The 25724-nt window shown below is 37.2% G+C and overlaps 1 protein-coding gene across 1 annotated transcript in view; it reads left to right on the top strand.

Annotated features, from left to right (window-relative positions):
- Positions 1 to 25724, top strand: part of LOC105482163 (phosphatidylinositol-3,4,5-trisphosphate dependent Rac exchange factor 2) — a 282501-nt gene that overhangs the window by 213765 nt on the left and 43012 nt on the right. The window contains exons 36-37 of the mRNA XM_011742123.3: positions 18595 to 18661; positions 18905 to 19095. Coding sequence (XP_011740425.2) covers positions 18595 to 18661; positions 18905 to 19095 — 258 coding nt within the window. The remainder of the gene's footprint in view (positions 1 to 18594; positions 18662 to 18904; positions 19096 to 25724) is intronic.

Genomic DNA, 25724 nt, shown 5'->3' with positions numbered 1-25724 from the left:
CTGCTTTACCGAGAATGTGATATAACTGCACATAGATTTATGCATGCAGTATTATGTAACTTACCTGGACTGGACTTATGCTTATTTTAATTCAGACTAATTCATTTGCCCTTAAGAAGTTGTAATTATAACTAATATTTATTTTACTTTCATGTTAAAGAAATTTTTAATGCAATTTTTAGCTAAGGGCAACAAATGAGATTAGAATTCTTTACCTATGGGTTTTTTATTTTTGTGATAAGTCCTTCATTGTGATAATATTTTTAAGGATGAATAGATATTCTGGCTGACAAGTAGAAGCAGATGAAATCATCTTCAAAAAGAATTCTTTGAAGAGAGCCACCTCTGTCTCAAAGCTAATACAAGCTATTGTTTTCACCAAAGCAAAGGGAAGATCAAAGTATTTGTGCTCTGAATTTCCTTCGGAAATAAATGAAAGTTAGAAGTGTCAAAGAGAAAATAAGCATACCCCAAAAAGATAGTTAGGGAAATATACTCAGTGAGGAAAAATTGTCAGTGCTTATGGAAGCAAGATTGATTTTTATTTTTAACTCTGCTGACTTTTCTATCTGATCACAAGGACAATCCATCTTAAAAATATATTTAAGTCAAGCTCCTTCAGTGATTTTTTTCCTATTGCTTTTGTTCAGTTCTTTTTTGCTGACATTTCAGACTTCTTTTGTTTTGTGGATGTACCATGCAGGTGAATGAGTGATTATAAATTATACTTTCAAAGCTTTATCCGTGCACCAGTCAGGAAATTTAGCTTGCAGCCAGAGCTTTTGATAGGAAAACCATGATTTTAACTTAGAAGAAATTAATATGGATTTGCTGAAACTCATGATTTGTATAAAGAATAGAGCTTTAGGTTTATAAAATTAGCTGCCTGGTTAAATGCGGCCCCCCTCCCCCACCCCGTCCCCTCACCACCACCGAACTTCAACTAGGGGCACAGTTCTATGTTTTGTAGATTCAAATTTGTGAAATTCTGTCAGTCATTTAGGAGAAGAATCAACACATTTTGACTTGGCTTTTCATAATTTCAGTTAGAATGACATCCATTTCAATTTCCTTGGCCAATTCCTACCCATCTTTTCTCACATGCCCCTAAATTTTCCACCACTTTCCTCACTGAGGTCTTCCTACTTCCCCTATATCAGTCTTTTAAAAATAATCCTATACCATGATTCTATTATAACACTTACCCCATTATGCTTTATATACTTTTTGTGTCTGTTTCTCCTTTCACCTTGTCTTTTTTTTTTGTTTACCTTTGTTGACAAAGCAGCTACTAATAGATGATTATTAATAAATGTTTGTATGTATGTAAATGCTCAAAAGCCAGGGCAACCAAACCAGGACACAAGATATAAACAGTGGCGGGTTCTTGACTCACATCATGATGACTTAGCAGATGGGTCTTCCTAGCTCCTTCCATTCTGTTTTGTAAACTGTTCTTTATGGCTTAACAATATTGTGCACCTGTATGCAAGCACAGGAATGTGCACAGCACTGAGGATACAGAGATGAACAGGACAAAATACTCTTGAGAATTTTAAGAGGAAGAGTCAATGAAACCAACAGGTTATTTTGAAATACTCTACCGAATGCAGCATGGCTGGTATGACAGGATGCCTGAGATGCCTGAGGAGCACAGAACAGGAGCATTTAGGAAAGACTGAGGAGTCCGGGGACTGGGGGCAGTTCTGACAGATGACTACCAGTGGGCCAAGTGGAGAGCAGTGGAGAAGCTGTTTCAGAGAGAGAAAACAATACAGTCGAAGGAGTTGTGGGACTATAATAGGTGGGAAGGGGCTGAAAGTGAAGTTGGGGGATTGGGAGGCAGGAGCAGGCCACAGAGGACCTCAGATGCCAGCTGAGACACTTCAACAGAAGCCTGTAAGTGAGCGACTGGCTTGTGAGTTCTAAGTGGGGCAGGCCGGGGTCGGAAAGGATGCATATTCAACTGTGCACCCTGTGGTACCATTGAGGACAAATTAGGGGTGAGGAGAAGATGAGCCAGAGAGACTGGTTAGGAAACTTAAAATATTTCAGGCAAGTGATAATAAGAACCCTAAGTAGATACAAATGGAGATGGAGTGGAAGAAAAAGGCAGAAGGAACTGAAATAGTTGGAGTCTTATTGTTACTTGAAAACAAAAGAAAGTATCTCTGGTGTGAGACTGTGAATCAAGCCCACTAAAGTATTCCTGCTCTCCTAATGAATGTTCCTCATGCAATATTTCACATGGTCAAGGAAGAAGGATTCATCTGTATCAATCTTAAATGCCATCAAAATGCATTACCAGCCGTATTCTTTGTATCAAATTCCAAAAAAAGTATCAAATATGTCCTACATAATATTATATATGGTAACATATCATTTTAACTGTATAATGATAATTATATATGATTAAATATAGAATGTTTTAATAGAATAAAGCAGAACTTAGTATATTTTCATTTGTCTATTTAAATATTAAGACATTTCAATCAGGCAGAATTGAAAGCCTGTAGTTCTATTCCATTCATAGTATATTTCAAATGATTATAAAGGAAATCCCAGAACTTTGTGAGACTGTGCAAATTAATTCATAATCCCAGAACTTGGGAGATTGTGTACACATTAATAATTGAAAAGAGTCTTGGATGTGCTTCAGTTTCTATGAACTTTGAACTTCATGTACTTGAGATATCAGTGAACTCAGATGTAAAATTAGATGCATTCAGAAAACAATGAGAGATGACAGATGAACAAATCCTTGCTAGTCTTAAGCAGAGGCATTTTCAGTAGACCTAATATGACATTCATGGCATATCTTCTGAGCCAGGTAAGAAAAAAAATAAAAATATGCTTAATAGACCAAATGACATTTAGGTTATGGGGAGAACGTTTTCAGTTTTTTTGGTTAAATATGAAATTTCTGCAGTGGGGTGAGTGAGAAGACACAGAAAGTTAATGATAATGATATGGAATTGCTGCATTCATATACTGGAAGATGGAGAGTTGGCCAAACTTGGATCCCAATCCCTACCCTTCCATTGACTAGCTTGAAGATATTAAGAACTTGCCCCCAACAGGCTTGATATTAGTATTTTCAAGCCTGTTTTCTAATCTGTCCATTCAGGCTAGTGATGCTCCACAGACTGTCACAAGCATTAGCTGAGAAGAGGTATGTATCATCCTCAGTATTTGCCTAACATATAGAATGGCTAACCACAGAGATTTGTGTCTGAAGATGTATTTTGTGGAAGATAGCTTTCGTGGGTTTCCTTCAGAGCAACTTAGAGAACAGAATTAACATCAAAAGTTTCTCCAGGGTGCTTGGTGTTGAAGCGACTGGCCCCACTGAGTAGAAAAGACATATAAGTAATTTGCATGAAATAGCTATGCAAAATGGAACGGGAAGAACCTTGTTTGCACGCAGAGATGTTCCTGAGAATAATGTAGATACTGCATTTGATTTCTTACTAGTAAAAATGATAAAGATAGAGGCAATTGTTAAAACAAAACAAAACAAAACAAAACAATTCAGAAGAATGTACAGCTTCAGCTGTGCTTCCAGTCCTGGATTTAGCCCAAAGACAGAAAAGATAATTGCCCTGGTCTGCTGAGAACAATGGTACAAAAGGCCTGCAAGTACCTCCAATGGGAGTATTTGAAGTAGGAACTGTTTACGCAATGTGTAATTGAAAGCTATTTGAAAAGAATCACAGTCAGGTCTGTTTTACTATGCCTTGAATCTACCAGATTCTGTAGGCAGTTAATAAAGAATTGCTATTAAGTCATTTCTGTTATTTTGCAATCAAAAATAAAAGTTGTGGCCAGGTGTGGTGGCTCACACCTGTAATCCCAGAACTTTGGGAGACTAAGGCAGTAGGATCACTTGAGGCCAGGAGTTTGGGACCTGCGTGGGCAACACAGAGAGGCCCTCACCCCTCACCTCTACAAAATTTTTAAAAACTTAGCCCCATGGTGGCACATGCCTGTAGTCCTAACTACTCAGGTGGGTGAAGCGGAAGGATCACCTGAGCCCAGGAGTTTGAGGTTATAATGAGCTATGATTGCATCACTGCACTCCAGCCTGAATGACACAGTAAGGCCTTGTCTCTTAAAAAAAAAAGTTGTGAATGAAATAGTAATTCCCCAAACTCAACATCTTTCCATGTACTTTTTTTTTCTTTCAACTTTTATTTTAAGTTCTGGGATACATGTGCAGGATGTGCAGGTTTGTTACATAGGTAAATATGTGCCATGGTGGTTTAGCTGTACAGATTATCCCATCACCTAGGTATTAAGCCCAGGATCCATTAGCTATTCTTTCTGCTGTTCTCCCTCCCACAATACCATACAACAGGCTCCAATGTGTGTTGTTCCCCCCACCCTCTTGCTCTATGTGTTCTCAGCATTTAGCTTCCACTTATAAGTGAGAACATGCAGTGTTTGGTTTTCCGTTCTGGCATTAGTTTGCTGGGGCTAATGGCTTCCAACGTCATCCATGTCCCTGCAAAGGACATGATCTCATTCCTCTTTATGGCTGCATAGTATTCCATGGCTTATATGTTTTCTTTATCCAGTCTATCATTGATGGGCATTTGAGTTGATTCCATGCCTTTGCTATTGTGAACAGTGCTGCAATGAATATATGTGTGCATGTATCTTTATAATACCTTTGGGTATATACCCAGTAATGGGATTGCTGGGTCAAATGGTATTTCTGCCTCTGGGTCTATGAGGAATTGCCACACTGTCTTCTGCAATGGTTGAACTAACTTGCACTCGCACCAATAGTATAAAAGCGTTTCCTTTTCTCTGCAACCTCGTCAGCATCTGTTGTTTTTTTGACTTTTTAATAATTGCCATTTTGACTGGTGTGAGATGGTATCTCATTGTGGTTTTGATTTGCATTTCTCTAACGGTCAGTGATGTTGAGCTTTTTTTGATAGGCTTGTTGGCCATATGTATGTCTTCTTTTGAGAACTATCTGTTCATGTCCTTTGCCCATTTTTTAATGGGGTTGCTTGTTTTTTTTCTTTTAAATTTGTTGAAGTTCCTTGTAGACTCTGAATATTAGACCTTTGGCAGATGGATAGATTGCAAAATTTTTCTTCCATTTTGTAGGTAGTCTGTTTGCTCTGATGATCGTTTCTTTTGCTGTGTGGGAGCTCTTTCCATTTATTTTAACAAACACTGCGTATGCCAATATTTAAAGTTTTTAATATGAGAAACTAATAGCTAGTTTCTTGCTTGTTAATATATCTAATCCAGGTTGGAATGACAACATAGTTTACAGGGAAAAGAGGACATTTAAACTCTTGTGTTTGCTTTAATAATGCTCTTAGAAGAAAATAAATCTCATAGAGATATGTTTAGAGTAATAAGGAAGGGTTTTCAAAGCAATTTCTCAATGAAAACCCAGTGAAGTTGTATTGCAGTCAGTAAATTACATATGAAAACAATGTCAATTTTATTTCTCTAATTTAGTTAATAATGTTAAACTATCATTTTTAAAAGTCTGATTAAAAATTAAAATATTGCAGAGATGACAGATTTTAAATGAAGATGGCTACTTATGTTTGTTTGCAGTTTTTATACACTTTTGGTTGTAATTAACAAACATCACTTCTTGTGATGTGGCCCTACTGTGCACGATGATCATGCAACTACGTGTAACTTGCTGCTCTAGTCTCTACTCTGGTGAATAAGACAAAGACTTTTGGGTGTTTGCATGTCAGGGCAGTATAAACTGTTATACAGTTTGCATTGACCAAATCTAGTTTTTAAATTCAATTTTAGGCTTTTTTAGAGATCTAATTTCTAAATTCTCACAACTTCTTTACTGAAGTCTGCAAGCTACATTTTGAGTGACACTGAGCTGGGGGACATAGGCTGGGATTTTTTTTAATGCTGCTGAGAGATGTAGCTTTGGCCTGTGATATATCCGTGTGTGTTCTTTACACAGGGAAGGAAATTGTAAATTGAGCTGAGAGCAGATTCTGAAAGAGGGAGAACAAGTCTGCTTTATGCCCAGGCAAAAAAGTGTCATTGAAAACAACACTGGGGAAAGGGTCATACTATAGTAGAAAAGCAGGTGCAGAAAGAGCCAGTGTTAGCAGTTTCTGTTTTCCCATAAAGGAAAGACTGCACAAGTTGGGGTCATCCAACACTTGCCAGGCAAAGAAGGACACGCCCCTGCCTCCTGAGTACTAGATGCATATTTCCTACAGGAAGGAGCTTTGTCTCTTGTCTGTTGTTCTGCAGACTATTGCTTCGTACCTTAATAGTTGCTCAAAATATATTCATTAAATAATTGAATGAAAGTATTAAGAACGCATCCTTATGTCCGGAATTCATAATGTGGGATTGGTATTTTTTGTTATTCTCATGTTTCTATTGTTGAATGCCACAGGGTTTCAGGAAGGTTAGACAGATTTTACAGTAGTTTATCAACAACAAGAGCAAGTGAAAAAAGTTCTCTTAAGTTTCACATCGTTTACCTCCTCACTGCCGGTGGAATCAATAATAAATAAGATTCTCTCTCTTCTACCTCTTCCCATTTTTGTCTATTTTCTCCCCCTCTGTTTTCTTCTTCCATCAATTCTTTCTTTCATTCAACTATTATTCATATCTGCTGAGTAATCTCCCAACTGCTATTTCTATTGCTCATACCTTGCCCTCTTTTCAGGGAATTAAATACCTTTCCAGACTTAAATTCCATGATCAAAATGGGACATTCCTTTTCTCACCCTTAAGATTCTCCTTATGTCTTAAAGACTCTGTGTTCACTTTGCCTCTCTAATACATCCTTGTCCTGGTGTGTTTTTCCAGCACTCTGCTGAGCCTTTGTAGATCACTCACCACACTGGATTATAATTATATCTTTATTTTCCTTTTTTCTAAACCACACCATTGGTTCTTTACAGATGAATATTTTCTTATTTTTACCTTTTTATCCCTAGCACTTGGTACTGCCTGATTTATGAATTATTTGTTTATGAACAAATAAGTAAATACACAAATCTGGAGTTCAGAGTTATGAGTTTACAGATTAGGGTCCCTGAGAGGAAAACAAGATGGCCTGGGAAAAGTTTCAAAGTGTGAATAGTGAGACAAGCAGAACCCAAGAAAACAGATGCTTATGGGATAGGCAGTGAAGAGGACACAGAGTAGGTAAAGCAGGGAAAGTATGTGAGCACCAACAAGGCGCCAGGGCAAAGTCAAAAGGGCAAGAGAATAGAGAATTTGAGGGAGTGGGTGCTACATTTAAGAAGAGATACAGGACATGATATCTAGAAAGTATCCACTGAATTGGGCCAATGCAGTCATTGGCATCCTTAGAGGGAATGGTTCTCGTAGGATGACAGTCAGCTGAGGAGAGTGGGTTGAAGATTTGGAAGTGGGATTAGCAGATTGGACTTCTTCAGGATAAATTTTGAATGGAAAAGGAGAGGAGTTATTGGACTATGTCCGGGAGGGGCATAGAGTGAATGAATATTTAGTTCTTAACTAGAATGAATTTGGTCAAGCTTACATTTCTTTGCAGGGAAGACTCAGTATTGCATGAGATCGTCCCTTGTTATTCATTATTAATTTTCATTTTGTCTTTAAATTATTTAATTTTGATTCATTAACAATATTTACGGAGCAACTTCTCTCTGTCAGGTAGTTTCCTAGGTGTTGAGCTTGTGGCGATAAACATGACAAAGTCCCTGTCCTCGTGCAGAGTATGTTCAATTCCAACTATTCCCTTAAGATTCACCTTTGATCTGTCTGTTCATATGAGGAGTGAAGTTACCAAACAGGTATCAAAAGGAAGTTTCAATTATTTGATATATTTCTCTTACTGTATTCACAATGTCTCTAAATACTGCTAGTGACATCTTTCTAATGTCTGTATATCTATAATTCTAGCCATATTCCATTTTCCTGGCCTTCCCTCTGTAGCAGATGTCTACAGCTATTTATAAGATGAGACTCATTCCTGAATTGTCTGCCTTAATATCTTAGAAGATGGTGACAATTCTATACTGCTTCAGCTGGTTTGAATTAAGCACTTTGGAAGTTTAAAATAGGGTAAAATAGGGTAAAAAAGACCTGGTTTGTCTTTCTCAGTCCGCTATCTTTTTCCTATTATAACTACAGTTTATGAGAGAAATAGTGAAAGGGGATGTATGTTTTGTGATGGAGAAAATTTATTATGCTTGGCAGGATTTTTTCTTGAGCAACAGCTACCATCCGTGATGGATAATTTTCAGTGTTTTTGATATGAAATCTTTCTTGAAAGAAAACACATTGTCCTTGGAAATGATTTGGAGCTATTATTCATCAATAAATTTTGAAAATTAATTATGCATTTATTTATTCAACCAAAATATGTTGACAACTCACTGTGTGCCTGTTGTTGTGTGATGGCGTAAAAGAGAAACTGTACGTTGTCTCTGTTTTCAAGGTATTTATGGTTTAGTGGGGAAAGAAACATATAAACAAATCCTTAAGGCATAGCAATACTGAAGCAGCAGATACTGAAGTTAAGGGGTATGCCTGGTGCTAGGGTATAGGGAAAAGCTGCTGACTTGAAAGATACAGACAAAGTTTGAGTGAGGAGGTGATGTGGAAGATGGTTCTGGAAGAATGAATAATAATAATAGGCAACATTGTGGGACTTACCATGTATTAGGTACTGTACTTAAGGACCTTGAATTTTGCCACATAAAGGAAATCTCAGCCTCTTATAGATTCCAGCGCAAAAGTATGTAAGCCAAGAGTCAGACACTTAAAATCTCAGTACAATAGTGTGCAACTATGTTTGGTCTTTTCTTAATTAGAACTGAACAAGAATTTTGCTGTGTCATTTCTTGCTAGAGTAATTTGTAGGTAAAATGGTGCTATTGTCATCACACTTACTGTGTGACTTGCAAGGGACCCTGAGAATATTTTTCTCTTGACTATAGTTGTCTCTCACTGAAGGAGAGATTGGTAAGCATCCTCACTCTCTAATTTTAAGTTCTGATGATTGTTAAATACTTTTAAGTATTGTGTTTCAATGTTCATGGAGTTGTAGCTGATATTTATAAGCTCAAGAAGAATTCCTCCTGCATATAAAGAATCTTCTTAAAAATGTGCATAATGATTATTTTATCTGTCTTTAAAATTAAACTTTGTAATACCTTTTTTCCTGTTAGATCATATATATATATAGTTGTTTCATAGTATAGTAACTTCAACCCTTTCTAGCTCTCATGAAATAAAGTTCGATTCAGTTCAATACTACATTAAGAAGTATTAGGTACATGCCATGTTTCGCACTCATTCTCTTACATTATGGGATTACAAATTTAAAAAATGGGTCTCTGCCCACTGAGAGTGCATAATTTAGCACAAGGAACAGGATGAGTGCAACTCAGTATAATAGAGCAGGATAAATTTGTTTCAGTGGAGAAGTTCTCAAGATGTCACATTTGAGCTAAGTTTTGAAGAATCAGTAGAGTTTTGCCAAGCAGAAGGAGGTGAGAGGGAATTCCAGGCAGGAGAGAACCATATGCAGGAAGGTGGGAAAACTTACATGTGGATGGTGTGTTGGGGGAAATCGAGCAAGGACATGGCAAGGCATGGTGTTGAGAGACGGAATGGGAAGGTTGCTGGTAAACAATTAGGAAGGCCCTTGAATGCTTGGCTAAAATGTGAGGCTTTGGGCACTGGAGAAATTTAAATGATATTAAAGCAAGGCAATGAAATGATTATATTTATGCCTTACAAAGGTAATTTTAAAGGTAGATTGGAGTTAAATAGGGTATACAGAGAAAGGACATGGTAGAAAAAGAGTCATTCCATCAACTTGCAATTCATAGTGTCTTTGTAAGAATTTTATGATTTTAAACCTAAAAAGTTATTCTTTGGTATGAAGATGCAGAATTGTCTTGAAACATAATTATCAAATTAAATTGAATTAGTTTGAAATAATTGACTTGACTTTGATGTTTTTGTATATGACTTGACTTTAATGTTTTTCCTAGGTATGAGATGTTTTGAAAAGATTTGCTTCTTTTCCTGTCCATTTCCATGGAGATAATATTCCCTAATAGCAAGACATGGTGTTGCCATTGGAAAATATGTATATATGCAGTATTTTAACAGTAGGTGGCATCCGCAGTGATATGTACATATCACAGGAGCAGGAGAAGGAATGTCACCTTAGCAGAATCATAAAAGAGGGAGCAAAAAGCAAAGTGGAGTGATGGAACATTTGGAAAGCAGAGAACAGGATTTCAGCCTGGTCAGGTCACTAATGGAGGCTTCTCAAAGAAAGGAGAGTATTGACAGCAGTGAAGAGTAGAGAGGTGTGTCTTCACTACCTCTCACACCATCATTACTTTTTCAGGGTATAAAAGAAGTCAGGGAAATGCTTTTTAAAAAAATATGGTAAAGTCTTACTTTCTGTAGTCACACTTATTGTCTTGTCTTGTTAATATTCTAGCAGGATTTTTTTTAACACTCAAGTAGAAGTGAAGCTATTAATTGGTAACAGGCAGTTCAATGACAACTGCGACCTTAGGTGCTCCATTTTTGACAGGCCAAAAGACATCCAGGCAAATAGAAGACTATCTCATTATTCAGAATTTCTCTTCATGTAACTTTAAGTAAAATGCATCCCAGAGAAGTCAATGCTAATGCTTATGGGCACGGGGAAGCTACATGGGATAGAGGTGCAAATTAATATTCTCCCACCTTCCCACTCATCATCGTGTATTCTTTAACCGTATGTGGCCACAGGTTGAACCTGTCTGGAGATTTTCGTTTATACAAGAGATCAGTGTATCTTCATGAGATTTTCTATGGATTTATATTTTCCTAATTTAGGTGCTGTGGTAGTTAAATTCGGTTTAACAATGAAACTCATAGAGATACCCAGTCACACCTGTAGTCAACTGCTGTACCATTATAATAATGACATATCTAATTATGTCTATAAATGATATCTGTAATTGATCAAACACTGTTACCATTCTTTTCTGAAATGCAGAGTACTTGATCAAATTGAAAATACTTGTAAAATGCATAAAAGCAACCTAATACGGTTTAGAACACTTTGGGGTAGGAACCAATTTTAGGGGAAGTATACATCTGTCTGACTAAGTGAGAACTTTCTGTAAATGATTATAAATATAGAGAATATCTCATAAGCAATGATCTAGAGAAGAAGCAAGTGTATAGCAGAAATCTGGGCTGAATACTGTAGTTCCTCCTTATTTACAAAGCATGAGGCTCTTAGGCCTTAATCATCTCTCTTAAGAATTGGATATTCTCCACCATGCCCAGAAAAGGGGGGAAAAGTTTGCTAGATGAGAAGAATGCCACTTTTGTCATTGATTTAACCTCTGTATATTTCCTTTGACAAAATAAATTGGTTTAAATATTTTAAATAAGGCAATTGCATTGTCTTTCCTTCTGTGAAAAAGTGAACATCCCTGGAGCACCAGCTTAACCCTATTGAGCTAGGATTCTCATTACCTACCCACTTGATAAAGCACTTTCCTAATTCTTAAATTAGTATGTTAACTTACATAACTGTCTAAACCAATCTCAGCATTCCTCAGATTCCTTTACTCTCTCACGGCAAACATCAATTCCCTATTTATATCACCAGCGTCTTGTTTTGAATGCTGAATGATTCTTTCCTTTTTAGGGTCTCTTGCAGCATTCAGTTCTCTAAATTTTCATATTTGATGAGTCATGTATTTCCTCCCATTCATCCTTTTGTTTTTCCTTTTTCTGCTGATAGCTAAGTGTTAATTTTGTAGTGCTTCTTCACTGCTTACCAAGTTAATTACAAATCATTGGTTTGATATTTAATTTCCTTATAATGTGGATTCAGCCTACTTAGCCAGCCTTCTCTCTCTCTCTACCTTACATGAACCCAGTCTTCAGTCACATTGGCTCCACTCATTGTGTACCTGCTCTGTTGTTTAGGGCATTGCTTCCACTTGAAATACAGCTTTCCCAGTTTGACCTGTCAGAATTCTACCCGTGCATCAAAGTCTAACCCCTATGCCATAGTCTTATGAGGCCTTCCTTCTGTAGACCCAATGACTCTTTATACCTTTAAACTCACCTGTCACTTCCCTGCCTTTCTTTATAAATACCTGTGTATTTGTCTTCTTGATTAGATGGTATGCAATAAATGACAAGATTTGTTTCATTGTAGTTATTTGACTGGATATATTTATACCACTGCTTACTAGAACTTACGTTTTACCACCTCTCTCATTGGTATTTTATCCTATAGAGACTAAATGAAAAAAAATAGTGTCATAATATATTCATTTTACATGGCAGAGTTAACTGACGAAGTTATGACAATGAAGCCTGCTGTATGCCAGCATGAAAGGAGACTTACTGTGCAGCCCATGTAAAATAGTAGCCATACTTTCAAATGTCTTAATAAGATTTTGTATACTCAGACAAAGGACCATGATGTCATTCTTACTAACCTCAGAAGCATAATAAAATATGGTTAGTTTTGGCATTCATCAAATTTTGCCATTAACTTTTCCCATAAAATTTGATTAAGGGGCATTGCAAGACTTTTTTAATTAAGGAAAGTGCTTTGGAAATTTATGTCCTGTCCACAGTTTGTGAAATTCTGAAAGATACTCATGTTCTACAAATACCTGTAAACATTATGATTGTAAAATATCTGAACAATTTTTTTCTGATGAGGAATACCTGAAATTAGTTGTAGCCTCAAGTTTAAATTCTTATTTTAAAAAATAATTGAATTAAAAATATATTGGCTAATTATATTACATAGGAGTATCAAAGTGGCTTTATTTTCTGGTTATTTCTCTGGACTTCATCCGTTCATAGATATGCTTTATAATATTTTGTTGCTTTTTATTATCATGGATTAACAAATCTTAACTACTAGCACAAGTCTGGATGAGCCAATACAAAATATAATTCTACATTTTCAGTAAACCTTTGTCTTCTGTATTTTAAATGTTTAAAAAAAAGTGTAAAAAAATTTTTAAAACATTGGATGTTTTCTATCTTAGTTCTGCTATATAGCTGGGGGTTTCTTTGTTTTGTTTTGTTTTGTTTTGAGATGGAGTCTTGCTCTGTTGCCAGGCTGGAGTGCAGTGGCACGATCTCAGCTCACAGCAACTTCTGCCTCCCAGGTTCAAGCATTTCTCGTGCCTCAGCCTCCTGAATAGCTGGGATTACAGGCGCTCGCCTCCACGCCTGGCTAATTTTTGTATTTTTAGTAGAGACGGGGGGTTTCACCATGTTGGTCAAGTTGGTTTTGAATTCCTGACCTCGTGATCCGCCCACCTCGACCTTCCAAAGTGCTGGGATTACAGGTATGAGCCACCGTGCCCAGCCTATAGCAGTTTTTAAAAGGCAGATTGTTGCCTACATCAAGTTTCACTTGATGTGGGCTACATTTTAAACCTTTAAAGGTTATTTCTCTAACTTACTTTTTTCCCTTAAACATTTGCACCGTTGAATAGTTGAAGACTTGTATCAAGTCAATTTAAGTGAATGTAGCAGAATCAGATCAACATGATCTAAACAGCTCTTAACTGGCTGAATCAATGACAGCTTTTTTTTTTCTTTTTTAAGGAACACGTTTTTCAGAAAGAAGAGAGTGCTCCATTCTACCAGCTGTTTCTGTAGCAATGCTTCCCTTAGGTGGTACTAATGAGCTATGGGCTGCTTTTACAGAATAGTTTTCTTCCCAGATAATTCAAGGTTTAGAAGAGCTGCACCCAGTTAAGCCGTTTAAACGATAGTCTTCTTTCCTTTACTCTGAAAAACATTCTTTTCTTTTTAGGCCTAAATTCTACTTACATTGATCATGAAATTACATAGATTCCAAATATCTAACTTAATTTTTATTTCTTAACACGTGTCATAAAGTATTTCAGATTACCTCCACAGAAAGCAGGAAGGCTTCGACCTTAATATTATGCCTTATCATAGCTAAAAATTGTCCAGAGATGCTTCCCACTGCGTGTACTTGAATAATAGTTATTATTGTCTATTGAATGAGTCCTATATGCCTATCACACTAGTGATCATTTCATATGCATTAATTTAATCTTCAACACCATGCTATGTCAGACAATTCTAATATCCACTTTGAAAATAAGAAAACTGACACTTTGAGAGGCTAAATAATTTGACTGTGACTTGTGTACTATTTTTTACCACATTGCTTTTTCTACCAAGTTTACTTGAGAAAAGGCATGAGGACATCTGATCAAGGTACTTCTGTGGGTTCCAGCTTTGAGATGCCGCTTCTGTTCCAAGCATGTAGCAAATGCTAGATAAAATACGAGGATAGAAAATGCAAAAGTCACAGCTGGGCTCAAAAACAGTTTGTTATCTCCGTGGCCCAAAAATGGAAATGAAATGCAAGTGATGAGTTGTGAGCTACGCTGAGACCTCTGGCCTGCTGGACTCCGGAGGTGGACAGAGGGGCTGGGACAGCGTCTGCAGGGCAATGGGACATGAAGGTTATTGTACACTAGGTGGAAATCCAGAGCCAGCCTCACTTTGAAACCAGGTAGTAGAGGACTCCACTTCTTTTTTTTTTTTTTTTTTTTTTTTTCGAGACGGAGTCTCGCTCTGTCCTCCAGGCTGGAGTGCAGTGGCCGGATCTCAGCTCACTGCAAGCTCCGCCTCCCGGGTTTACACCACTCTCCTGCCTCAGCCTCCCGAGTAGCTGGGACTACAGGCGCCCACCACCTCGCCCGGCTAGATTTTTGTATTTTTTAGTAGAGAAGGGGTTTCACCGTGTTAGCCAGGATGGTCTCGATCTCCTGACCTCGTGATCCGCCCGTCTCGGCCTCCCAAAGTGCTGGGATTACAGGCTTGAGCCACCGCGCCTGGCCAGGACTCCACTTCTGAATGAAGGATGAAAAATCTGCTGGTCACTATTGCTTGAGACGAGCTTTTGCGAAGCTTGGTGTTTAAGATGGGAAGAGGAAGTCGTTTTAGGCATGGCCCTAAACCACAGAACCAAACTAAACCAAATCCTTCACTAGTTCAGGGACATGACTGGTGATAATCCAGATGTCAAAACAATGTCATAGTCAGATCAGATATAAAACTGCTTACAAATGTGTGATCCTGGGCACAAAACCATTTTTAAGAGAAGGATGATGAGAGAGAGAGGGGATGGAGCTATATAAAAAAAAAAACTAAATAAAAATAATTTAAAAATCATCCCACTTCAAATGAACTTACAAAACCTAATTCCAAAGCGCATGAGGAGACCTAACAGTAAGAAAGACAGCCAACAAAATGGACCATTAAAATGAGTTTTCCCCAGAATATTTAATATATTGAAACAGCCTGGCAAAGTCCAAAGGAATGCCATTGTATTAGTCTGTTCTCATGTTGCTAATAAAGACATACTTGAGACTGGGCAATTTATAAAGGAAAAAGGTTTCATGGACTTACAGTTCCACATGGCTGGGGAGGCCTCATATTCATGGCTAAAGAGCAAAGTCACATCTTACATGAAGGCAGGCAAGAGACTTTTGCAAGGGAACTCCCACATACAAAACCATCAGATCTCGTGAGACTTACCACCACGAGAACAGTATGGGGGAAACGGCCCCCATGATTCAATTATCTCCACCTGGTCCCACCCTTGGCACATGAGGATTATAACAATTCAAGGTGAGATTTGGGTGGGGACACAACCAAACCATATCAGTCATCCATAAAGAAACAAAAATGTCAAATTATTATTTATTTACAAATATTTATTAAGATCGTACTGTGCTCCACATATTATTACAGGTGCTAGAAATGCAGAAATGAATAAAAAGAAATAAATCCATAGCTACTAGAGGACTTGCATTCTAGTGGGGATTTTACATTTTAGTGGCAGAAATGAAATAAGAATAGGTGAACAGGAGGCTTCCACTGTATCTGTAATATTTTATTTATTTAAAAGGTGAAGCAAAAGAGCAAAATGCTCATACTCATTCAACCATGGAGAGTAAGTGGGTTTTCACAGTTTAATCCTACATAAGTACCTGTACAACTGAAATGAAAGGACACACAGACCTTTCAGTAGAACATGCATTGTTGGACATAGCAATAATATTTAAAACGTCCAATCTTGCAAGTTCCATGGCCATTTACCTCTATGGCTCCCAACTTGCTTAGGGTAAAACCTTATCACGACCTGTAAGGTCCTGGGGTCTACCTCTGTGGCCTAACTTGCTCATTCACTCTGCCCCAGCTCCTGCCCCATTGCATGCTTTTGTACCTCACAAAATTCAAGCTCATTTCCTTTTATGATGACAGCACTCCTCTTGAATTATCTCTCTTTCAGATACTGGGGAAAATCTTGAAAATTTTCAAATGAAGTCTCAAATGAGGCCTTTGATTTTAGTCATGGAAATAACCCCTCGGTCTTATTTTGCTCTCGATCTAGTGCTTTTAGTAGACACTAATTGACTCAGCTAGATAGAGCTGTATTTTCATGGCACTTGATGGATGTTCCACTTTGCAGTAGCTCATGTCACCATGACCCAGTCTAGAGGGTTGCTGCCTGGGGTTGCTGTAGCCCCCACACTCCCATCAGTGTTATGTGCTCAGGCTGAGGGAACTGCAGATGGTACCTGGAAATGTCTTAGGAATGCAGAGTGAGTTATAATGAATAACAGCCAATCTTGGATGCTGAGTTGTTTACGAAACTTTTTTAGGAGGGTTTAATATGTGTTTTAGACAAGAAGAAACTGCTTCTCAATAAGGATGAGCATAATTGTCATTTTGGAAGTTAGTCTTTAGAGCTAAAGCATTCGTAAGTTAAAGTGTAGAGCTTGACTAATCCATGTTACTTTATTTTTAAAAGACAAAACACTATTGCTAGTAATGGGAATATCACTCTGTGTGGGTGTGAACACATATGTTCAGTGGGACTCAAAAAACCCACACAGGGTGTAGAGTTGTCCCTCACTGATTTTGCCCAATTATAGTGTGAATTTGATAATAATTTACCAACACTTTGAAGTCCTGCAGATGCTCTGAAACAGCAATATAATCAGATTTTATTTGAATATCTAATATGACAACTCACTCTAATATCATGGGACTTATTTTGTTCTGCCAACATTAAAATGTCACGTTCTAGAAATGTGAAGTTTGTCACCTCATCAAAAATAGACACTAGATACTAGATGGTTAATTTGAATGTATTTAATGACATTGAACTGTACACTTGAGAATTTTAAAATGGCATAATATGCAGCTATAAAAAACACTGAGATTATGTCCCCTGTAGCAACATGAGGATGGAGCTGGAGGCATTATCCTAACTGAAATAACTCAGAAACAGAAAATTAACTACCGTATGTTCCCACTTACACAGAGATGGAAGCAATAGACCCTTTTCACAACCGCCTTCCCAACCTCTTCCCACTTGTGGAGAGGTTGGGAAGGGGTTGAGGGTTGAAAACTTGCCTATTGGGTAGAGTGGTCACTATTTGAATGATGGGCACAGTAGAAGCCCAAATCCCATCATTATGTAATATATCCATGTAAAAAACATGAATCTAAAAATAAACTAAATTAAAAGAATGGTTAAAATGCTAAATTTTGTGTTTTACTGTATACATTTTACCACCACTGAAAAAAAAAAAAAAAAAAAAAAGAAAAATAGATACTAAGTCAAATAAAATGTAACTATTTTATCTTCATAGATCATTCCCTTAAAATTCTTGTTTAGTATTGAGCCACAAGCCAAGCAAACACAGCAAGAATTCTTTGGAAATTGCTGTAATTATTGCAGGCCACTAGGATTCCACTTTGGGTATTAAAATGGCTATTTTAATACACAAAATGGCATGGAATACTATACAGCCATTAAAAAGAGATGATAATATCCTTTGCAGTGTGTCCTTCGTTTTTTTGCGCAAAGTGTATTAGGCCACTAGGATTCCACTTTGTGTGTTGAAATAATCATTACCATATTATATCCTAGTAACAAAAAAGAGCCACTGAACCCTCAGAGAGAGTTTCACTTCTAATCGGAGCATAGCTTGGTGCTGGAAAGAATCGTCTCAGTGTTCTGTTTAAAGTTAGGTTTTTATAAGCGTTTGTTTCATAATCTTTCTCACAATAAATGAAAATTGGATAATGTTCTTCAATAGTCACAAAAATATACTTCAACTTTTTAATAATATTGATCATTATAAATATTAATAAGCACTTATTCTGTGCTGTGCACTGTTCTGCATATTTTGTCTGCATTAACTCATTTGATTTTGGCAGTCTTGTGAAGTAGAAGCTAATGCTTTCCTAAAATTACAAACGAGAAATCTGAGCACAGACAAGTGATCTCTCCAAGGCCGCACAATCTGTAATAGACCCTGTGGTAATTTTAAACATCTTTTTTAAATGGAATTTTAACCATCTCTTTTAAATGGTTGACATTTGTGCAACCCCAACCTTCTAATGTTCAATGCTTTTGTTTATTCACTTTTTTAAAAGGAAGTCAGTGATTCTTGAACATCTTCATGCATGTTATGGCTTTGTCTAACAACAAATGATAACTTATTCCTTGGATTCTTACAGGGCATTCTACTTGGACAAGTCAAATTCACCACCAAACTCCACATCCAAAGCTGCCTATGTAGATAAGGTAAAAACAGATGATTATATTTATTGGTGCTTTTTAATTTAAATATCTCCCTTATTTAATTTTTCTGCTGTTCTTGAGCAATGAGTAATTATAAATATTTGTAGTCTTTAATTCCGTTACCACCAAAACAAAATAATATTTTAGACTATTCTTTAACAGCTATACCAACTATGAATTTTAACCCATCTAAAAGGATTTTACTAAACATGCTGAACTTGACATTCATCACTTTTTTTTCTGCAGCTAATGAGGCCTCTCAACGCTTTGGATGAACTTTATCGACTGGTAGCCTCGTTCATCAGATCCAAGCGCACAGCTGCCTGTGCAAACACAGCGTGCAGTGCCTCTGGGGTTGGACTGCTGTCAGTTTCCTCGGAGCTGTGCACCAGGCTAGGCGCCTGCCACATCCTCATGTGCAGCAGCGGTGTGCATCGGTATGTGACCCTCCCGCCTTGCTTGCCTCTTCGTTAGATCGCACTTTGTTTGATGGTTTTTGTTGACATTTTCGCTTCACAAAATTAAAACTGGAAACATTCGAAAGACTCGGGTGTATTTGGAATAAGATTTTGGATGTTTTCTGGTTTTAATTCTTGTATTTTCAGTGACTATTTAGTCATACACATGAAGGCAATCCCACGTTTATATCATTGTGGCCCAAAATCTTATCATACTTGCATTTATATTAACATACTTGCATTTTAGGTAAAAATGCGCATTCATTTTATTCACTAGAGGAATTTGTTTAGTAGGAGCTGACTCAACTAGCTCACAAAACTGGTTTTCTCACTGCCTTTGATAGACAGTCCACTATTCAGTGGTTCCAATCCCTACACCCCAAGTGTTGTGAGCTAGATGCTGCTTGGAGTTGCAACTGCTTTCTAACTCCTGGCAAAGTTGTGGTCCAGGAGCTCACACAATGTGCTATTCCAGAAAATGTAAAGGGAAATATTTGATGGGTTCTTTTCAGGTGGTTTATCTTAGGCAACTGTGGTCTGTCTGGGGCAGCCAAGATAGGCATATAAATACATCAGACTTAGACTCAAAGTGTGAGTGGGAATCCCTGAGTCAAGTCCCTCTTCATAATCATATGCTGTCGCCTCTCCATTGCCACAAGGAAATAGAATCAAGTAAATGGAAATAATAGGACAGAATTTTAGTCCTTGTTTTAATCTAAGTAGGGAACTAGTCTGTCATGAGACAGTCTCTTCTTCTATTTATATATTTTTATCATACTTTAAGTTCTGGGGTACATGAGCAGAATATGCAGTTTTGTTACATAGGTATACATGTGCCATGGTGGTTTGCTACACCCATCAACTCGTCACCTACATTAGGTCGGTTTGATTTTGAGGATGGTGTTTACATACTCAAATTTACTTGGCACTGAATCCATGCAAAGGATTGCAATCAGTGCTATTGGCTGTGTAATATAAAGTGTTCATGTCAGAGACATAAAACTTGAAGAGCAAGCAAAAAAATTTCAAAAAAATGTTAACATAAAATAACATAATGATAAAAATACACACGCGTACAACACACAACTCAAGAACAAGAAAACATAAATGTAGGAAAGTTGCAGCTAAAGAGTAGGATTCAGAGGGAGAATAGATCTTTGAGATGGTTAGACATGGGAACTCTTCATGGAGAAAGTGATGTTTGAATTGGGTTTTCATGGATCAGGTTATAGAGGCAGAAAAGAAAGAAAGGTCATTGAAGGCAGCAGCTTTGCCATCTGGGAAAATCCATTTTGACTTGAGATGGCCACATTCTAGTTTTCAGGCCCTATGCAGCATGAATGTGCTTATGAAAAATGGCAAGAGTATTTTTCTAAAAAGAACATTAAATTTTTGTGGTTGGCAAAATATGCAGTATTTTTCACTTTAATTTTCATTGCTGTGTACTTTGCTGTCTCTTGCAAGCTTTTTAAAATCTTAATTGAAAATATCTCTATCTGAATGGATCAAAGATTTGAAAGATTTTTGCTAGCAAAGAAATAATATCTTCCTTCTGATAAACTTATGTTCATATGGTCTGTTTCTATTCATTCATTCATTATTCATTCATTCAACAAATATGCATTGAGCACCAATCATGTGCCAGCACTGTTCTAGTTGCTGCGGACACAGCATTGAGAAAATAAAGTCCCTACTTTCATATAGTATGTACTGCATTGGGGGGAAATTGTTGATAAAGTAAACAAATAAATATGTAATGTGGTAGGTGGAATAAATCCAAAAAGAACAGAATTCAAGTGAATAAAGGAAGATAGGGTGGGGAAAAGACAGGCAGATTAAATTAGCGTTAATATCTAGATATTTTAATGCCAACCTGAATCAGATGGGGAGATTTGCGATGGGGGATTTCATAAGACACTGGTATAAAATGAAGGAGTGGTCCGGTGCAGTGGCTCATGCACTTTGGGAGGCTCAGGTGGGCAGATCACTTGAGGTCAGGAGTTCAAGAGCAAACTGGTCAACATGGTGAAACCCCCTCTCTACTAAAAAAAATACAAAAATTAGCCAGGCATGGTGGTAAGTACCTGTAATCCCAGCTACTTAGGAGGCTGAGGCAGAAGAATTGTTTGAATCTGGGAGGTGGTGGTTACAGTGAGTGGAGATCACATCACTGCACTCCAGCTTGGGTAACAGAGTTAGACTGTGTCTCAAAAAAAAAAAAAAAAAAGAAAAAGAAAAAAAAAAAACCCAAAAAAACAAAAAAATAAAAACAAAGGAGTGAGTCATGCAGATATCTCAGAGAAAGAGCATTGAGACCATAGGGAGCAGCAGCTTTAGTGTCCTCAAGTGGGAAAGTGCACCATGTGTTCAAGCAACAACAAGGAGTCCATTGTGGCCTCAACAAAGCGTCATTGCCTTAAGTACTTGTGCTCTTCTCTTCTCTTACCCTGGTGTATAAGAGGTCTGGATACACTGGAACCAAAGGGGTACTTCAGACTTTGGAACTATAAGCACCTACTCTTAACTCCACATTAATATACTGAAAGGTAATTCAGTTAAATCTGCCATTTAACCCTAGAGACCATGACTAAGTTGTCCAAATTACTGTCTCAGATGTTTCACGAGCAATTTTAGAATTAGACTGGTGTTGTGTAAGGGAAATAGATTGATGTTCCACAGCTATTTTATACTTACTAGATGCATTGATTAGTGTGTTAGAATCACAAGGGACATTGACATTTTAAAATACTTTTACTTTCTTGATTTCTACAATTCAAAATAAATACAGCTTTCGTTAATTCACTTCACGAGATATTTACCAAGCTGTGGGCACCAATGCCCCATAACAGGGGGTGAATTTAAGGTCAAAACTATTTGAAAGTTGTATAGTTTTATTTTTCCATCATGCAGAATAAAATGGGGAATATAAAATAGTCTTTAATTTTTCAGTGAAGACTATGCTTAGATTTTTCATGATGATAAGATATGTGCTAATTTATATTAGGATCCAAAAGCCAACAGAAGGCTGTTCCTAAAATAATTCTTTAGTAATTCTAATTTAGACAGCTAGAGAGGAATCCAAGCAGATCCACACCTGCACGCAACATTAAACATGGAGGTTTACCCTCAGGTTCTAACAGAGGGGAGAAATTCACAGCGTGAATCAGAATAAATATTACACAAGCCATTTTTATCATTTACTTTTAAAATCAAGATGAAAAAAGTCAACAATATGGTATCCACATTAGATAGTCAATTTCCTGCCTTTTCTGATTTCACTGGACAGAAAGAGGATCTAAAATGTTTTTTAAAACTATCGAATTATATTGCATGTGTTTGATATTAATGGGAAGAATGTGGTTTTTCAGAATGAAAAGGCAGATTTAATTAGCATTAGTGTCTAGATGTTTTCATGCCAATCTGAATCAGATGGCAGAGCTACATACAATAGTGAATATGAGATTAGTAGGAATAGAATTCAGGATGAATTATTAAAATCTTCCCAAAGCATTTAGCTTGGTTTTGTTTTCAGTAAATTATCTTTTATAGAGTACTCTGTGTGTGAATGACAAGTCTCCTGATGGACTTTCTTGTCCATATGCTGTTCAACCATTTGCTTATGTTTAATGTCATCATCGCTATTAAATAGTGGCAGAGGAGCAGGCTGGACTCTTTTGAGTTGATCAGATTTTTGCCTTTTAATTAATTTAAATACGATTAAAAGGTAGTTAAATATATAGAAAAAATTCTATTCTGTCATCCTTTTTCATTTTGCATTATCTCTAGTAACTTCTATCAAACAACACACATCTGAACATAGTTTCATTTTTATATATAGTGTCTTAGTTTATTTGTGCTGCTATAAGAAAATGCATGATACTGAGTGATAGAGTTTAGATCTGTATCCCCACCCAAATCTCATGTTGAAATGTGAACCCCAATGTTGAAGGTGGGGCCTGGTGGGAGGTGATTGGATCGTGGGGATGGATCCCTCCATGAATGATTTGGCACCATCCCCAGTTTACATGAGATCTGCTTGTTTAAAGATGTATGGCACCTCTCCCCCAATCTCTCTTCCTCCTGCTCTAGCCATGTAAGAGGTGCCTACTTCCCCTTCACCTTCCACCATGACTGTAAATTTCCTAAGGCCTCCCCAGAGGCAGAAACTGCTGTTTCCCATGCAGCCTACAGAACTATATGCCAATTAAAGCTCTTTTATTTATAAATTACCCAGACTCAGGTATTTCTTTATAGCAGTGCAAGAATGGACTAACACACTGAGTCATTTATAAAGAGCAGAAATGTATTTTCTCATAGTTCTGGAGACAGGGAAGTTCAAGATCAAAGCACTGGCAGATTCGGTGTCTGGTGAGAGTCCTGGTTTCTGCTTCCAGGATGGTACCTTGAACCCTATATTCTCACATTACAGAAGAGCAAAAGGGAGGGAAGAGCTCCCTGAACCTCTTTTATAAGGGTGTTAATCCATTCACAAGACCCCCACTCTCATGACTAAATCACCTCTGACGTGGTTTGGCCCTGTGTCCCCACCCAAATCTCATCTCAAATTATAATCCCCATGTGTCAAGGGCAGGGCCAGGTGGAGGTAACTGGATGATGGGGGCAGTTTCCCCCATGCCGTTCTCATAATAGTGAGTGAGTTCTCATGAGAGCTGATGGTTTTATAAGTATCTGGCATTTCCCCTGCTTGCACTGACTTTGTTCTGCCTTCTTATGCAAAAGGTGCCTGCTTCTCTTTTGCCTCCTGCCATGATTGTAAGTTTCCTAAGGCCTCCCCAGCAATGTAGAACTATGAGTCAATTAAACCTCTTTCTTTCATAAATCACCCAGCCTTAGGTATTTCCTCATAGCAGTGTGAGAACGGACTAACACAACCTTCTAAAGGCCCCGCATCTTAATATTATCACATTGGTGATCAAGTTTCAACATATGAATTTGGAAGGACACATTTGGACCAGAGCATATAGTTTAATAATCTGTCTTATACTTGTAGCATATATAGATATGACATATGATATATAATGCTACATCTATATGCTACATATATAATGCTATATATATATGCTACATATATATATTTAAAATGAGCACATAGACTTTCTTAGTCTCATTTTTATTTGCTGCATAATATGTCAACCAGTTTTTTTACCACAATTAACTAAACTACTAGTTTAGTGATTTCTTTCTCAATTGTATATAATAAACTACAGAGTGGCATCTTTCTTTATGTTGCTGTTCAAATTTCAGTTTTATTTTCCATTAATCTAAAAGAGAAAAGCCAAACAAAAATATTGCTCAGGTAAAATCACTATGTCAAAGAGTTTAAACCTTCTTGGTTAATATATTGTTCAAATTCCCAAAGAGTTGTCATCATGTATAATATACCAGTGGAATAGATAGTTGTGAGGCACTTTCACCCTTGCTGTGTCTGCAGAAGGTATTAGAATCCATTTATATATTGTACTTCTTTACTAGATGCACAATTAAATTTCCATTGTTATTTAATTTGTCCTTTTTTGATGAACAAATAAAAGTATTTGATATCTTTTGAATTTCTTTCTCTACTAAGACTTGTGTTATTTATATTTATATACCTGCTTTGTAGGCAGAGTTATTTTTTGCCAAATTGAATCTTTTTAAGATATTGAGTCAGCACTGTGGCGTTTCAAATTTGCTTTTGTACCCATGCCAGTTATTGTGGCAGGCAATCAAAAAGCTTGCTACTGGGATTTCTAAATTTCTTTTATTTCTTATTGCAGCATCCTTCCATTCAATGTAGTGTTTTAATTTGTTTTGGTTCTTTATTTCCACCCTGCTTAATAGCCAACTGTTTTTCTTTAACTAATATAAATCAGTATACAGCAAACGTTGTAAAGCCCGAAGCATGATTCTTACTGAGTCCAAAACCAAAAATGCCATTTTCCTCCCTCCACATTCATTTCTGCCTCCTTAGCCAGTAGGAACAAATGAGTAGAAATTTGCAGAGTCTACCTGAAAGAATAAAGGATATGTGTAAGAAATTTCCAGTGAGGGTGAGAAACCTGGAATCACAGTTTTCCCCTGTAATGACTTGTTCCAGAGAGTTTTTGTCTTCATATTCTCTTCACTCTATATTTTTAAATAATAGATTATCAGTGGTGTCAGGGTCTTGGTCTGGCCATGTGGGAAGGTGGGTGACTTGAGTGCAGGCCTTATGCTCTGAATAGTGTATGCTGTCTTCCAATCAAAACACTGGAGATCTGTATATATGAGTTAACTTTTGTCTTCATGCTTTGTTATGAGGGTGAATCTCTTCCAGGAAACAGGGTCCTGGATTTTTAACTAGCATATGCTGTGGTCCATCATCCAGTGGGGGTTGTTAGTGGCACCATCAAGAAGGCCTTGCTGCATTGGCATGGGGTGGGAGTGGGGGTTGTCACCAGCACCCAGTTCCAGGTGGCATCATAAATATCCTATGTGCAGAGCCCCACACAGGTGTGAGAGAAGGTCTGGCAAGACCAGCCCATTATCATTGATAAAACACATAATAATTATGACCGTCAAGCTAGCTACTATCCATGTAATCCAGTGTTAGGCTACTTGAATATGTA

The sequence above is a fragment of the Macaca nemestrina genome, chromosome 8 (genome assembly GCF_043159975.1).
Source record: "Macaca nemestrina isolate mMacNem1 chromosome 8, mMacNem.hap1, whole genome shotgun sequence".
Classification (NCBI taxonomy): domain Eukaryota; kingdom Metazoa; phylum Chordata; class Mammalia; order Primates; family Cercopithecidae; genus Macaca; species Macaca nemestrina.
The sequence above is the reverse complement of the archived record's forward strand: the minus strand, read 5'-3'. Positions and strand labels throughout refer to the sequence as shown.